Source organism: Ascaphus truei, chromosome 2 (assembly GCF_040206685.1).
Source record: "Ascaphus truei isolate aAscTru1 chromosome 2, aAscTru1.hap1, whole genome shotgun sequence".
Classification (NCBI taxonomy): Eukaryota; Metazoa; Chordata; class Amphibia; order Anura; family Ascaphidae; genus Ascaphus; species Ascaphus truei.
The window spans coordinates 461238481-461252235 of NC_134484.1; the positions used below are offsets into that span (position 1 = coordinate 461238481).

The window sequence follows — 13755 nt, forward strand, 5'->3', positions numbered from 1 at the left end:
ATCCTGGAATAATAATGCCCGTAAGAAAAACGTTGTTTTATAGCACCTGTACGCTTAAAGCGCAATAAAACACCTTGGTCATTTTGTTCAACATTTAACGAAATTGCATTTTGTGCACATTGCACGGTTACTGTACCTCCTCCAACCCAGGGGTGTGCGCAAAGTGGGGGGCGTGAGATTTGCAGGGGAGGGGGACCGCGGCTGTTAGGCTGAGTCCATGGTGACTCAGCCCGTGCGGAGGCGCGCTGAGGCAAAGCGGGTGCTTTCCCTGGCCTTGGTTAGCGCGCCGTCCGGGGGCGTGTCGGGGGGCGGGCCAGTGACGTCACGGAGCTGGTTCGTCCTCATTGGGCAAACCGCTCACGTGACCGGCCCTGCGCTCCCGTGAGCGCAAAACTAAAATTTGAATAAGACCTACACTTCCGCACGCTTGCGGAAGCGTGCGCGAGCCCCTGCTAAAGCCGCTCTCATTGCGGCTGCAGGGGCTCACTGGTAAGTGAGAGCGCGCCTCAGCACGGGTCAGCGCTTAGGCGCTGACCATGCCCGAGGCCTTAGAGAGGCCCCGCGCTTCCCCAAAGGCATTTAAAGTAAATGCCGGGGATCGTGTGAGGCCTCTGTAACTGTACTTACCAGGCCTTCCAACGTCGCGTCTCCATGGCAACCAGGCAGCAAATGACGCCACGGGGGGGGGGGGGGGGAGGTCACGTGACTTCACCCCGCAACGTCACTTGATGCTGGAGGCGTGAACCGGAGGGGGGAGGAGACATGGGGGCGCATGCTCCAAGCTATGGCATTCTCATTATTTCAAATAAACAGTAATATGCTGCACACCATAAATCATATACACAACAGTATAACCGGTGCTGCTGGTTCAAAAGGGATAGGTAGAAGAGAGAAGGAGCACAGCTCACAGCATCCAAAATGCGAAAATAAGGGCAACTCCAAACATGGGAAAAAATATATATTAACCTTTAATGATCAGCTTGGCAATGGTATAGGAGCACGCACCAACGCGTTTCATCCTGCAGGACTTTCTCAAGGTGTCTTTCAAAGGGGATCCCTGTCACAATCATCCAAGCTAGAACTATGAAAAGGAAGGATCCAGTGCGCCACAGATTTTGCAAAAGTTCACATTTATTGCGCCATACACGCAATATCGTGTATGGCGCAATAAATTTGAACTTTTGCAAAATCTGTGGAGTGCCGGATCCTCCCTTTTCATAATCCTCATTATTTCAACATATAATATCCCTCTCACTGCTATCGTACTACAACTTAAACTGTCCCACCTTCTGAATGCCAGCAACTACACTTCTGAATCTGCAAACCCATCAACTCTTTCTGTCTGTCTCACACTTCTGGTGTATTAACCTTGTGCCTCTCAACTCATTCTGTATTTACATAAGAAAAACAAACACATGTAAATATACTATCCATTTGCCTTAATACGGAGATGCAGTCAGCTGTATCTCCACCCTGCCCTGGACTTACTGCAGATGAGCCGCAGCGCCAGGGGGAGAATTCCCGTCAGGAATAGCACAGCGGGGGTCCCTGCTTCTGAATGGGGCTGCCATGGACATTGTCATTGTTATCGTCCTTATGGACAATTAATCTACTGCGTTTTGGCCGTGGGGAAGCATTTCAGCTGCAGTTTCCTTGGTGCAAACTGCTAAGTAGATGTGACTGCATCTTTACAGTTTTAAGCACAATAATTATTCCCAGGAAAAAAATACATTTTTCAACAGGTGATTTAAATAGACAAGGAATCCGATCTTACTTTCCACCGTGAGCTTCACCTGGGTCTTATCGTCCAGCGTCTCGCAACCATACAGTCCCCGGTCAGCAAAAGTGACGTTTTTGACTATAAGACTCTGCTTAATTCCTTCCGACGTGATCTCCAGGTTCTCACTGGGCTGCAGCACAATGCCATTTTTCATCCATTTGACCTCGTTGGAGACCTTGGAAAGCTCTACTGTGAGATGAACCGTTTGCCTTTCCTCCACCGTCATAGCTTCCAGTTTCTTCTTAAATAGCACTGGTGCCTCTGCGGAGTGAAAGTCATTTATAATAAGTCATAAGGTAAGTTCCATAGTACAGAGAAGAACCATTCTTAAAACATGGGAAGGGCGTCGATCCAGGGAGTAATCTGATTGCCAATATTTGGAGTCAGGAAGGAATGTATTTTCCCCCTTATGAGATATCATTGGATGATGTTTCACTGTTGTTTTTTGTTTACCTTCCTCTGGATCAATATACTGTAAGTACGGATATAGGATAAGTATCTGTTGTCTACATTTAGCGTAGGTTGAACTGGTTGGACGCATGTCTTTTTTCAGCCTCATCTACTATGTAACTATGTAACTATTATACCAACAAGTGGGGCCAGATCCACACGTGTCCTTTACAGTAAGTCCAGGCTCGTAACATATTGTTATTAAAATCAGTAACGGGCGCTGTATTACCTGAGGTTAACGTGAATCCACAAAGCTAATTATATGCAAAGATATGCCTGTTAATGATCTCATTAGCATAGGCATGTTAAGCTAGCACTGCCTTTTGTTACGCATCTTTTCCCTTAAGGTAGCTCCCTCCAGACCCTGAAATATGGCTTTTGCTGGAGAGGGGATGTGTATATATATCTCGCTTGGGACTCTAATAAACTGCAAGTATCTCCATGAGTAATGGTTATACCCCAGCAGTGTGTGCGCACTATTACATTCCTCCACCATGAGCGGGAGATTCTGCTTTAGAACATCACGATCTCTTCCTTACAGACCCCAGAGGGGTAAATGGATGTCATGACACCTGAAATCTCACTTTAGGCTGCGCTTATAGTGCCGGCGACGTCAGGCTGCGCTCGCTGGAAAAATCAAATTGAGATGACTTCCAGCGATCGCGACCAAGCCGTCGCGCCGCGTTTACTATAAGCGCACGCGACAGCGGCAATGCATTTGTTTGGACGCGACGTCGCGGTCGCCGGCACTATATGTGCAGCCTTAGTTACAGTACGAGCACACAGCTCACCCTAAAGCAGCAAACCCATCCAAAAAACAGTGGCGGATATAAGTTTTTGCCGCCTGTAGGCTGGGCGGCCCGCCTCCTCAGCGTATGACGCCATGGCAACGCGATGTCACAGAGTCACGTGACACCACGTTATCATGGCCATAGGCGGCACGGCATCATGCGACGTTGTGTCGCCATGACGACATGATGCTACAGGAGGAGGCCTGCTACGGCAAAGTTGAGACACACAAACACTCACACAAAGATATTGCCTCCCTAAATAATTGCAGCCCCCCCCAAAAATTGCCTCTCTAGGCTATCAGCCCTGTGGGAAGTCCGCCCCTGATAACAATCATTAAGTAATAACATGAACGGTTTTCACTGTGCTGATCTATTTCTCTGTTTTCATCTTTCCAAGCACTTTGGCGTTCTGCTGTTACCATGGCAACCTCTGTATTTTCACGGGAATGGCGATGGCCATTTTATATTTCCCTGGGAGGAACATTTGTATTTAATAATATCTCCAGAATACCACTACAGAATTGAAACAAAATGGTGACAATGCTAATAACAACAGCGCGCAGAATTCCCAATGGTGAAAAAGGAAGGTGACGCTTATTTTTTTACGGGCTTTAGAAATGACTTTTGTTTTAAGTCATTTGCTTTCCAAGATGCTATTGCAGAACTCTGTGCTTTGTTTCATTTAGTAATTAAACCCATTCATTCATTCATCCATCCATTCATTCATCCATTCATTCATCCATTCATTCATTCATTCATTCATTCATTCATTCATTCATTCATCCATCCATTCATCCATTCATCCATCCATCCATCCATTCATCCATCCATCCATTCATCCATCCATTCATCCATCCATCCATCCATTCATTCATCCATCCATCCATTCATCCATCCATTCATCCATCCATTCATCCATCCATTCATCCATCCATTCATCCATCCATCCATTCATTCATCCATCCATTCATCCATCCATTCATCCATCCATCCATCCATCCATCCATCCATTCATCCATCCATCCATCCATTCATCCATCCATCCATCCATTCATCCATCCATCCATGTGGAAGTTACACGAGGGAATATTGGCTCCATCTGATGAAATATTTTTACAACTGGACCATTAAAAGCCTATACCAGGAGTGGCCAACTGCAGTCCTCATGGGCCAAGGTCTTTGACTAAGCCACTGATTGAGCCACCTGTGCTGAAGCAGGGCTATCCTGAAAACCTGACCTGTTGGTGGCCCTTGAAGACTTGAGTTGCCCGCCCCTGTTCTACACTATCCCAAGCTGGCGTTGTAGTCACTGGGGATTGTCCTCTGAAAACAGATCAGAGCAACCGATTAGACGATATAGAATTATCCGCTAAGTTACAAAAGCTCCAGCACTGGTAAAGTTAACACACTGTATTCTCTGCAGGAGACACGGACTGTCCTACCTTCATATACAATGTGTGCCCATTCCCCAGGGCTCCATGCACCACAGTTTTCCCGGATCTCTGTTACGTCGGAGCCAGGCTCTTACCCACAATAATAAACAATGTGAGTGTTCATAGGGGAAGGGTAGAAATCATCAGGAAGCGCAAAACATGTGGAATACAAAAACAACAGACTGATGGTGCAGTATTGTAAAATTCAGTGGAGTAAATGGCAAAGTTTTATGTTCAGAATACTCACAAACGTGAGAGGTAAGTGGGCATGTAAAGGTATCTTTGACCCGTGGAATGAAGCCAGGTATTCAAATAGGCACCACGCTTACGATCAGGTACACTTTTACCATGGGCCCTTAGGAATAAATGGAATTTTATTGAATTTTACAATACTGCACCATCAGTCTGTTGTTTTTGTATTCCACATGTTTTGCGCTTCCTGATGATTTCTACCCTTCACTTGTTCACGAGGATTGAGAGAGCAGTCCTGCACCAGGTCACAGCGGCATATATCACATATGTTTGTATAAGTATCACTATTAATTATCTTATCATTTACACTGCACTGTGGGTTTATTTGATGTTTATTTGAACCTAATACACTGAGCGCCACTTTTTGATAAGTTTTTGTATACACAGTGTTCATAGGGGACCTCCTTGCTACCGGAGGAGAGTAGAAAGCAATAGGAGTGGGAGGTGGGTTTTAGCAATGCTACAGTATGTGTTTAGATGAACGAGTAATGTTTTCGTTTTGACATTGTCTAAGCTGAAGAAACGAGGGGGGTAGAAGATTCTGGCAAAAACAAATACTGAAATGGTTCTGCATACCGGTTTATATTGCAACGCAGTGTGTTTATTCTCAGATTGTTCTGCCATAGACATGAACAGGGGATGCTATTTGTTTATGGAGAAAATATTTCCATGTCTTTTGCTATAAAAGAGTTCGCTTGTCCCCTCCAATGATAGAGCCACCATGCTATGCTCGCAGGCCAATCCACCAACATTAATCTCCAGGTCAGACCTTGGTGGGTCTGGTCCTTTCAACGCTCTCTTACCTCGGACCTTCAGGGTTGCTTTGGTCTCCACACCTTCTGACTCTGCTGTGATTTCAGCTGCATCCCCCATGGTCAGGTTACGGACTGCCAGGCTGTGGCAAGTGCCCTTCTTACTGATTGTGTACTTGTCGCTGCTTTCAATCTTGGTGCCATTTCTATACCAAGACACCTCTGCGTCATCCAGGGAGATGGTGCACTTGAAGTTGGCCTCCGCTCCTTCCTCTGCCACCACTCTGTTGAGTTCAACAGTGAACTTAACCACTCTAGGGACTGCAGAAAAAAGAGGCGCCAGGATTATCTAACACAGCATTTCCTATTCAGTAGAAGTAATAACATGAGCTTCTCCTCATCCACTAAAACAGACCATAGCTCACTATGTTAGAATAAGAAGTATCACTTTGAACGTAAGTCCTTCTAAAGCCCTTTCTCCAGCTGCAGCATGCACAGCAGATTGCAGATTTAGCAGGGAACCTGCCCTTCGTGTCGCTGAAATGTCTGTGACATGCAAGTCTTTTCAGCATTGAAGGGGTTAAAGCAGTACGTGGAATAAAAGGCTGATGATTTGAAACCAACAAAACCCACCAAACGTGTCGAATTCACTTTTGCTGTAATACGTTTTCCAAGATTGCAAAGAAAATGTACAGATTAAATAAATCCAAGGGATGTCCAGTAAAAAAAAGCCCTGTTTTCCAGAAACCTTGTGATCTGTGTGACATACTGTACGGTAATGTAGCAATCTTTGCAATTTAACAAGCCAAAGGATGCCATTAGTATCCAACACAGGAGCCCCATAATATCCGTGGGAACACTGATGTCATTGTTTCAGTAGTATTACTTACTGTATTACACTATCACCATGAGGATGATATCTAAATGTCCCTGTTATTCATATATTTATATGGATGCAAATAAGTCCCTGGGTACCTTTGGTTGTAAGTTGAGTGATGGTTTTGTCATCCCTGGATTCACAGGAATACTCTCCTCCATCTTCCGCCTTAAGCCCTGAAATGGTCAGCATGCGCTTGGCTTCCTCGGCTCGAATCTGGAAGCGTCTGCCGGGCTTAATCTCTTCTCCGTTCCAGCGCCACAGTACGTCGCCCTGCAGCTGACTCAGCTCACAGGTCAGTGTGGTGGTGCTGCCTATCTCCCCGCTGGTGGCTTCTAGCTTCCTCGCAAACTTTTGAGGTATTTCTGTAAAACAGAGACGTAGCTGCAGTAATCAACAGGAGACGACCCCCGTGCGGACTCATTTATACTGACTTTATGTAAAATAAAAGTTTATCGTAAATATCAGAATAGAGCAGGGGTGCTCAAGCCTCCCCCCCTCCAACAGGTCAGGTTTCCAGGATATTCCTGCTTCAGCACAGGTGGCTCAACCAGTCCCTGCTTCAGCACAGGTGGCTCAATCAGAGATTGAGCCACCTGTGCTGAAGCTGGGATATCCTAAAAACCTGATCTGTTGGGGGGGGGGGGGGAGGGGGTTGAGGACTGGAATTGAGCACCCCTGGTGTTCTTGTTTTGAGTCTTTCAGCTGCCACATGATAATCTCCATGAGGAACACAGATTTGAGACCTCGCTGGTGTCTGAGAATTTAGGTCAGCAGCTTACTGATGATGTACAAGTAGGACCATCAAACAGGAGAGATGTCACTTTTCAGTGCGCTCCTTTGCATCTCCACACCAAGAATCAAGGAATCTTTTGCCACGGTGCTACTCTCACCTTTGACCTGCACTTTGTACTCCTGTTTGTCACTGTTAGCCTTGCAGGTATACACAGCACTGTCCTTGGCCTCAGCGACTTTCACTATGAGTGTCCTGGATCCGCTTTCAGCAGATATTTGGTACTTCCTGGTCGCCACCAGTTCCATTCCATCTTTAAGCCACTTAACCGGGGCATTTTCTGGATGCACTGTGGCTGTCAGTGTGATGTCCTCATGCTCCTGCACGATGATTGGCTCCTTCTGCGCCGGCTTCTTCTGGAATTTGGCCTCTGGCTCTGCAAGAAAGCAAAACAGAGAAGCGGTCCTGAGAAACCTATTTTCTAATGAGTGAAACGGATGGGTGCATTTATGTGCTTTTATCAACCTTTTTCCTTATTAAAATACCAATCAACAAACTGCTAATTGCCAATTCTGTGTTGTTTTTCTGCAATAAAATGGCAAACGCCATTGTCGTTACCATTTTATGGGGACAATAGTGTAATTATTAATATATATATATATATAAATATATATATATATATATATATTTACATGTGTAAAAACAGGAGAGTAGATTACAAAGATAATCAGTGTCAAAGCTTTGACAACATACACTGGCGACACACTTTATTCGAGCTCGGCTAGTCCCACGAATTCGGGTATACCCGGGTGTATTGAGGTTTGTGACTGTTTTCTGCCCGAGTGCATTGAGGTATTTTCCAGGCAGGGATTGAAGCATTTTATTCCCGCTGGCTGCAATACTGCACAGTATATATATATATACTGCATTACAATTCATGAATTTATGCCATCTGGTAGACACGCGAAGCATTGCAGCCTATTAAATCCTAATCATTATCATTTAACAGGTCAGCCGCCTATCAGCCAGGCATGAACCCAGGCTGGGAAGGCAAACGCAACGGGGCTTGTCAGAGGTGAGGAGCGGCGCATTCCAGGTGTCTGCCAGGTACATACTGGGTATTTGCTCGAATAAAGTGTGTCGGTGCAGCTACTGTTGCATAAATGTTATTATGACTGAATAAAATGCATGCAAGCTAGTAAAAGGAAGCCCGCACCCTCCTACACGCCGACCTGCTAGTCCTTTTTTTTAAATCGGTCCCTGTCTTGTAATGCTCACAACCACAAAGAGGTTGGTTGATGGAATCTGATTGATCGCTAGTTTGGGGATGACAAATTCTGAAAGATCAGAGGGGGGTGACATGTCCAAGTAAAAACACATCTTCCAAGAGGAAGCCTCTATAAGGAAAACAGAGTCAAGCAATGGAAGGTGTTGGAGAGATGTATATGCCCATAGAGACATACTAAGACGCAATGATGACGTCATAAACATGCGTTTTTTGGCGCGAAATTGTAGTAATTATTGCCGTGTATAAAAAGATCCCCTAATGTGTTGTACTATACTCCTTGATAAAGCACCTTTGTGTGAAACGCGTTGGAGGGTACTTACCTCCCTGTTTGTCATGTCTGACCAACAATACATTTTGTTTTTCATTTTTGTACACCTGTGTCCCTGGGCAGTGCGCTGCTTTGTGCATTGTTTGCATACTTTCTGGATTGTCTGAAACTCAACAAGCGGCTGGACACGCCAAACTGGATCGCTATAAGCTCTAGGAGTGGGTAAGATTTTTTGACACTTCATGATATGGATCATCTTCCTTACTACGTATTGGGGTGAGTGCTGGATTTATTATGCAGTGATTTCCAATGAGGCACAGCGAAGTGTGTCTTTACATATTTTTACATATTTTTTCTGTTGCCTTCAGGATACATATGCCTCCTGTGTGATACTACACTCACCTAGTAGTTTATCCACTCCACAATTGAGCCATATGTGTCATTCTTATTATTGTTGATTATAATATAATGTAATAATTTTTCTGGACTGTTAGAGCAGCGGTGCGCAAACTGGGGGGCGCGCACGATTATGTAGGGGGGGCGCGGGCTGCTTGCAGGGAAACCTGGGGGCGGGCAGAGCTGTGCACGGGCGGCCAGAAGCTCCGTGCTGCTGCTTCTATGTGTCTGTGTCTTGCAGAAGGGGCGGGGCTTCTCTCTGCACACAGACAGCCCTCCATCTCTTCCTGTCTGCTCCCCGCACCAGTTTTCAGCAGCATGGGGGGCTGGGGGATCGGAGCATGTCGCCCCCCAAGGTGAAATTGTGTGACTGATTGTGTTTGTGTGTGTGTGTGGGGATTGAGTGTGTGTGTGGGGATTGAGTGTGTGTGTGGGGATTGAGTGTGTGTGTGGGGATTGAATGTGTGTGTGGGGATTGAGTGTGTGTGTGTGGTGATTTGAGTGTGTGTGTGTGTGTGGTGATTTGAGTGTGTGTGTGTGGTGATTTGAGTGAGTGTGTGTGTGTGTGTGTGTGTGTGTGTGTGTGTGTGTGTGTGTGTGTGTGTGGTCATTTGAGTGTGTGTGTGTGTGTGGTGATTGAGTGTGTGTGGTGATTGAGTGTGTGTGTGTGCGGGGGGATTGAGTGTGTGTGTGGGGATTGAGTGTGTGTGTGTGTGGGGGGGAGGGGTTGAGTGTGTGTGTGGGGGGGGGATTGAGTGTGTGTGTGGGGGGGGGGTTGAGTGTGTGTGTGGGGGGGTTTGAGTGTGTGTGTGGGGGGGTTTGAGTGTGTGTGTGGGGGGGGATTGAGTGTGTGTGTGGGGGGGGTTGAGTGTGTGTGTGGGGGGGATTGAGTGTCTGTGTGTGTGTGTGTGGGGGGGGGGATTGAGAGAGGGTGTATGTGGGGATTGAGTGTGTGTGTGTGGGGGGGGGGATTGAGTGTGTGTGTGGGGGGGGGGGTTTGAGTGTGTGTGTGGGGGGGAATTGAGTGTGTGTGTGGGGGGGATTGAGTGTGTGTGGGGGGGGGATTGAGTGTGTGTGGGGGGGGATTGAGTGTGTGTGTATGTGGGGATTGAGTGTGTGTGTGGGGGGATTGTGTGTGTGTGTGTGAGGGGGGGATTTGAGTGTGGGTGTGTGGGGGGGGGGGATTTAGTGTGTGTGTGTGGGGATTGAGTGTGTGTGTGTGTGGGTATTGAGTGTGTGTGTGTGGGGATTGAGTGTGTGTGTATGTGGGGATTGAGTGTGTGTGTGTGTGTGGGGGGATTGTGTGTGTGTGTGTGGGGGGGGATTTGAGTGTGTGTGGGGGGGGATTTGAGTGTGTGTGTGGGGATTTGAGTGTGTGTGGTGATTTGAGTGTGTGTGTGGTGATTTGAGTGTGTGTGGTGATTTGTGTGTGTGTGTGGGGGGATTGAGTGTGTGTGTGGGGATTGAGTGTGTGTGTGTGTGGGGGGGGATTAAGTGTGTGTATGTGGGGATTGAGTGTGTGTATGTGGGGGTTGAGTGTGTGTGTGGATTGAGTGTGTGTGTGTGTGTGTGTGTGTGTGTGTGTGTGTGTGTGTGTGTGTGTGTGTGTGTGTGTGTGTGTGTGTGTGTGTGTGTGTGGATTGAGTGTGTGGATTGAGTGTGTGTGTGTGTGGATTCAGTGTGTGTGTGGGGATTGAGTGTGTGCGCGTGTGTGTGTGTGGATTGAGTGTGTGTGTGGATTGAGTGTGTGCGCGTGTGTGTGTGTGGGGGGGGGATTGATTGAGAGAGAGAGAGTGTGTGTTGTAATGCAGTGGTGCGCAAACTGGGGGGGCAATGAGGCGCAAGATTATTTAGGGGGGCGCAGGCGGCTTGCGGCGAAAACTGGGTACGCGGGCCGGCAGACGCTGTGCGCGGGAGGATGAAAAAGCTGTGCGCGAGGGTCGGCCAAGAAGATGTGCACGGGCGGGCAGCCGAAGATGTGTGCGGGTGGCTGAACAGCATAGTGCAGGTGGCGGCAACGTGATGGTGTGTGAGCGCACGCGCAGGGGCTTCGGAGGTACGGGGAGGAGCACGCCCGAGCACGGTGAAGTCAAACGCCCCTCCCGGTGTCTGCCCTGCAATAGCGCTGTGTTCCTGCTCTCCTCCGCTGGCAACCTGCTTCGCTGCGATGCTCTGCAAGTGAAAGGGTCGGCTGCACTATATCACTCATACTATGAACGTACAGAAATAATGTAAATAAACTGTGAAAACACAACATTGAAAACGGAAATAAATAAATAATACTGTAGGTAGGAGTGTGGATGACAATGGGGATAGCAAGACAAAGAGCAGGGAGGGGAAGGAAGAAAAAAAAAGGGGAGTGGGAGAGGGAAGGGTGGTAGCAAAGAGGTGGATTAATGCCCCCCCCCAAAGGGATTGCCTTTGTGCACGTACGCTCTCCCAAGCTTGGCGCTTGGGGAGACAAACAAAATTGACTTTGAAGTGCGCTCAGCAGCAGTCAATACACACACACAGCCACACACACAGCCACACACAAACACACAAATAGCCCCGATCCACGCTTGCAAAATTATGCAGGACACCCTGCGCTCATGCTTGGAGAGTTGGTGATGTCACCGCTCTCAGCGGCAGCGTGGACGCAGCCTCATTTTGCAAGCGCGAGCTGTTGAAATATGTAAGTATTTAGACATATTTGGATTTAGATTTTTGTATACCGTGATTTTGATTACATCAGGCAGGGGGGACCCGAGAAATTTTATGGATGAAAAGGGGGGCTCGGCATAAAAAGTTTGCTCACCCCTGTGTTAGAGCACACATTATCTTCAGATACTATACAGTAGATAGCCTGATAGAAGGTTCTAGAAGCAGGTTCCTCAGAGTTGCAGTTACAGGGCCTCACAGTGAAGTTGTGTAAATAGGTTTCAGTGTATACAGTAGATAAGTATATTAATAGTGTCCTGTCCCTGTTTGTTGTTTTGTACTTATGAAAAGTGCCCTATCCAGTTAGCGTCCGTAGTAATCTGTTTAGTTAGCTGTCTAGATTCATCAAGAGGAAGCATATGTCCCAATGAGGTTCTCTATGTAGTAGCCCTGGGGCAAAGTCGTATCGTCCAAACCGGGAGGTCCGCAGCTAACTCAGACCTAGTGGTTTTAGAAGAGGTACACAGTATGCAACACCAGGATAATGATCCCAATGAGACAGAGAGTAGAGCTAATCCCAGAAGGGGGCCCAGTTTAGACGCTATACATTAGATCAGCGGTGCGCAAACTGTGGGGCGCGACCCCCAGGGGGGGCGCGAGACTGCCGACGGGGGGCGTGGGGTTTACAGAGGCCCCGCGCGCTTCCCGAAGGCACTTAAATTAAGTGCCAGGGGAGCTGCAGGGCCTCTGTAAACCTAACTTACCGTGGCTCCGGCGGCTTCCTCCCTGCGTCGCCATGGCAACGCGGCGTCAAAATGACGCTGCGAGGTCATGTGACGTCACGTTGCTATGGCAACGTGACGTCATTACGCCGGAGCGCGGGTAAGTTGGGGTTGGGGGGGGCGCGGGAGTGAGGGGACAGCCGGCAGGGGGGCGCAGGGAAAAAAGTTTGCGCCCCCCTGCATTAGATGACCAATATAGTTAAACCGAGAGGAACAAGCCTTAGTACCTCCCTAGAGTAAGAAGAGTACAAAGAACAGAATGATCAGCACTTCCTGCTGTTGTTCTAGAGTAAGAAGAGGAAGAGTTATCTGGGGAAGAAGCATTGATGTACAAACCCTGTAATGTCACCAGTTTATGTGTGTAACAGAACAATGTTTTTATGTGAAGAGCATTATCGACGTCTGTCAATAAAGCTCTTGTTTGTACTATAAACTTTCCTGGACCCCATCCTTATTCTATCTGCATATCTACGCCCAGCCTGCGTGGATCCAGTACCCTGACAAGGTATGAGACACTGAGCACAGCCATGTATATACTGTAGTCAACACCGATGTAAACCCCTTTAGAGTCAGGCAAGGAGGGTTACAACAAGACTACAAGGCTTCCTACTAGGAATGATATAACAATATAGGGCCACGTCTCTTTTTGTTATCGTGGCTTCTTTGTTTGTGTTTGGAGGTGTGCTACAGCTGAAACAATTCTAGTCCTGGATCATTATAAAATATCAGACTGGACTTTACTATTATTTGCATTGTTTGCACACATATACCACACAAAGGTCCTACTTCATAATATGGCCTGACCATGTTATAACATATTTCAGTGCTTTCTATGTAGATCCTGAACTTGTACTTTGATACATTTTTAAATAATCATTGTCATTATTTTTTTTCCGAACAGCACAAAAGTGCCACTACAGTAATTTTCTGAGATAGCCTGGCCTTTTGGTTGGCCTTTTGGTCTCCAAATAAGAGTTTCCTCCTCAAATCAGAAAGAGAAGGGAAACGATTAACCAACAAGTATTTATACAATCGTGTCGCATCTTTGTAAAGTCATCAAAAAAGCATTTAGATTGGAAATTCATCAACTGTTTCTCCAATGCAACTACAACACACATCACCGTGAAATGCTCAAAGAACTAGATTGGTGATTACTTGAGTCTGGGCACAAAGTTCATCTTTCCTGTCTTGCCTTCAAATACTTTCTATCTGAACAAGCTCCACACCCCTACCACATGCAGCACTTTTCACCTGAGATCAGACTGCAAAAGACTGTTCATTGTTCCCAAGGTTCAGCAAAGTATCCGGCCGTC

The 13755-nt window shown here is 47.0% G+C and overlaps 1 protein-coding gene across 31 annotated transcripts in view; it reads right to left on the minus strand.

Moving 5' to 3' along the window:
- OBSCN (obscurin, cytoskeletal calmodulin and titin-interacting RhoGEF) overlaps window positions 1–13755 on the minus strand; it is a 462171-nt gene that overhangs the window by 338504 nt on the left and 109912 nt on the right. For all 31 annotated transcript variants that reach the window (XM_075588062.1, XM_075588043.1, XM_075588055.1 and 28 more), the window contains 4 exons: window positions 7229–7504; window positions 6434–6700; window positions 5510–5779; window positions 1775–2041 (listed from right to left, as the gene is read on the minus strand). In XM_075588062.1, coding sequence (XP_075444177.1) covers window positions 1775–2041; window positions 5510–5779; window positions 6434–6700; window positions 7229–7504 — 1080 coding nt within the window. The remainder of the gene's footprint in view (window positions 1–1774; window positions 2042–5509; window positions 5780–6433; window positions 6701–7228; window positions 7505–13755) is intronic.